This window comes from Elaeis guineensis, chromosome 9 (assembly GCF_000442705.2).
Source record: "Elaeis guineensis isolate ETL-2024a chromosome 9, EG11, whole genome shotgun sequence".
In the NCBI taxonomy this organism is placed as follows: domain Eukaryota; kingdom Viridiplantae; phylum Streptophyta; class Magnoliopsida; order Arecales; family Arecaceae; genus Elaeis; species Elaeis guineensis.
In genome coordinates, this window is record NC_026001.2 from 91,906,202 (window position 1) to 91,908,564 (window position 2,363).

General features: G+C 37.2%; 1 protein-coding gene across 1 annotated transcript; it reads right to left on the reverse strand.

Moving 5' to 3' along the window:
- Window positions 1-1,367: 1,367 nt before the first annotated feature.
- Window positions 1,368-2,112, reverse strand: LOC109505317 (uncharacterized). The gene has a single exon (XM_019847787.3). The coding sequence runs from the start codon at window positions 1,783-1,785 to the stop codon at window positions 1,573-1,575; it is 213 nt and encodes a 70-aa protein (XP_019703346.1). The 5' UTR covers window positions 1,786-2,112; the 3' UTR covers window positions 1,368-1,572.
- Between the last annotated feature and the right edge of the window lie 251 nt (window positions 2,113-2,363).

Genomic DNA, 2,363 nt, shown 5'->3' on the forward strand with positions numbered 1-2,363 from the left:
AGAGCAACATCAAAAAGATATCCTCTTACTCGAGAGAGAGAGAGAGAGAGAGAGAGAGAGGGAGAGGGAGGACATCCACCGATGCTATTTGTTTTTTAAAATAAAGATAACTGAGCAAATAGTTCATTGAATAATGAATTGCAAGCACATAAGCTCATACTTAAATTCTGCACACAAGTAAAATGGCTGAATTATCACGGAGTTTTTTGATATTCGTTCATTGAGGAAACCAAGTGCAACAAAGTATTTTAGTAGTATTGAAGAGAGATATATGCATGTTTAAAGTCATTTCCTATTCAACTCAGCGTCTTATTGTGTTCAAACCTTAATATCATATTCTACATTGGTACTTATCTCAATGGTCATACCTCTCTTTTTGATCAATCAGATTCTACATTTGAGTCACAGATAGTGCATCTCTAAATAATTGAAACTATATAACTAAAACTTGGCTGGATTTTCCTATTTTTTCTAAAAAATTTTAACATCATATTCTAGTCCCAGCAAGTCTGTGCTCCTCTTGGATTTTCACTAGCTGAAGCCATTCCATTGACTGTTAAATTTGTACATTTGTAATATAACAAATATATAATGATAACATTAAATTTTTGAGCCGATCATTACCATACTCGAAAACATGACATTGCTTACTAAGAAATGTGGAAAAAAAACAACAAGCAACCCCAAATGGATTGCTGGAGTAACTCATTTTAGTGTATTGAATACAAGTAGGGTAGACATTTCAGCTCTCTTTCCATGTCATTTAAAGCTACAACTGAATGAAAGACATGAAATCAAGCAAGAAGATATCAGAGATGAAAATATTTGAAATCATTTTGATGAAGTCTTTCGATTCAAGCACAATGTTCACTTAGTGTTTCAAGAGTAATGGACTCAAAATCTATTCAGTGTCAAGTGTATTGATAAGCCAGTTGCCATCAAACAAATTCATCCAAACATGACATGAGAGCAGCACAAATTACTTCTCTGAAATAATGAGAGCAGCAATAAATTTTACGTACAGCCAATGTTTTCATTGTTATACTTTTACAGACTATGGCAAATGGGACCCCATTCAGTTACCCAACACTAGCATTAGGAAACAAAGAGAGACCAAACTCCTCGAACAATTGCAACAATATGACTGAACTATAAGCTGATAATCCCATCAAAAGATCATCTCTGAAATGGAATTTGGGAGGAAAGAGAGAACCCATGTGGGGATCAATTCCAAGATAGATTATTTATTTATTTATTTATTTATTTATTTATTTATTTATTTATTTATTTATTGGTATTGAAGAAAGATTCATTAACAAACCATTTTGGAATCAAATCCAAGATGGGTTCTTTTTAAGGGGAATACATTGAACAAAGAAAAATCCCACATGGGAATCAATTCCAAGATGGAATTCTTTTTTTTTTTGGGTGGACAGAAAGTATTATACTGAACTAAAAGAAGCCATAAGGGAATCAACACCAAAATGAGACCTTGGATAAATTACACTGAACCAAGAGCACCCATTTGGAAACCAGTTCCAAGATGGGATTTTTTTGAGCGAGTAGTGATAATTAGGAGCCTAGATACATGTGGACGCAGACGGCGATGAGGAAGATAGCAATAAGAGCGAAGAAGATGATGCCATGGACTAGAATAGAGAGTCCACTGGTCTGGAAGTTGCCAAACTCCACTATTCTGTTCTTCCCTGGGATCTGGAAGAGGAGTCCCGGTGAGAGCAGAATGAAGAGCACCACCGATATGAACACTGGCCCCCAGTCTGACATGATCTCCTCTTTCTTCTCTGAGACCTCTAGCTTTGTCTCTCTTATCTTTCTCTCTCTTATCTTTCTCTCTCTGTTTCAATAGTGCTCTCTTCCTCTCCAGATGAACATAGCTTTCTTTAGATGGATTTAACTCCGGATATAACTATCTATGTGATGATGTTATCTATATATATATATATACATGGACTGCCAAGCTAAAGTAGGAGGAACACTGAGGAGGGGAAATGGGAAGGTGAGGAGTGAGGTGGAAAGGGAGTTAAGGCAAGAGAATCAAGGCAGCTGCCAAGATCCAAAACCCCACTAATGCAACTACTACTCACACCACTACCCCCACTTGAACTTTATTTCCTCATCCCAAAGTAGCTTTGTAGCCTTCTTTGTCCTCCTGTAATTGTGAGGGGACATGGATCTGAAAGTTTGGTGAGAGGGCTTCTTCAAAGGTTTGGCTCCACAAGGGTGGCTAGATTGGTCCATATGGGATTGGTGCTAATTGAAGGGCACATGTGACACCAATAGATGCGATTGCTTACACTCGAATGCACCGCGTTTGTCACATCCCACAATAAATGGATCATGCT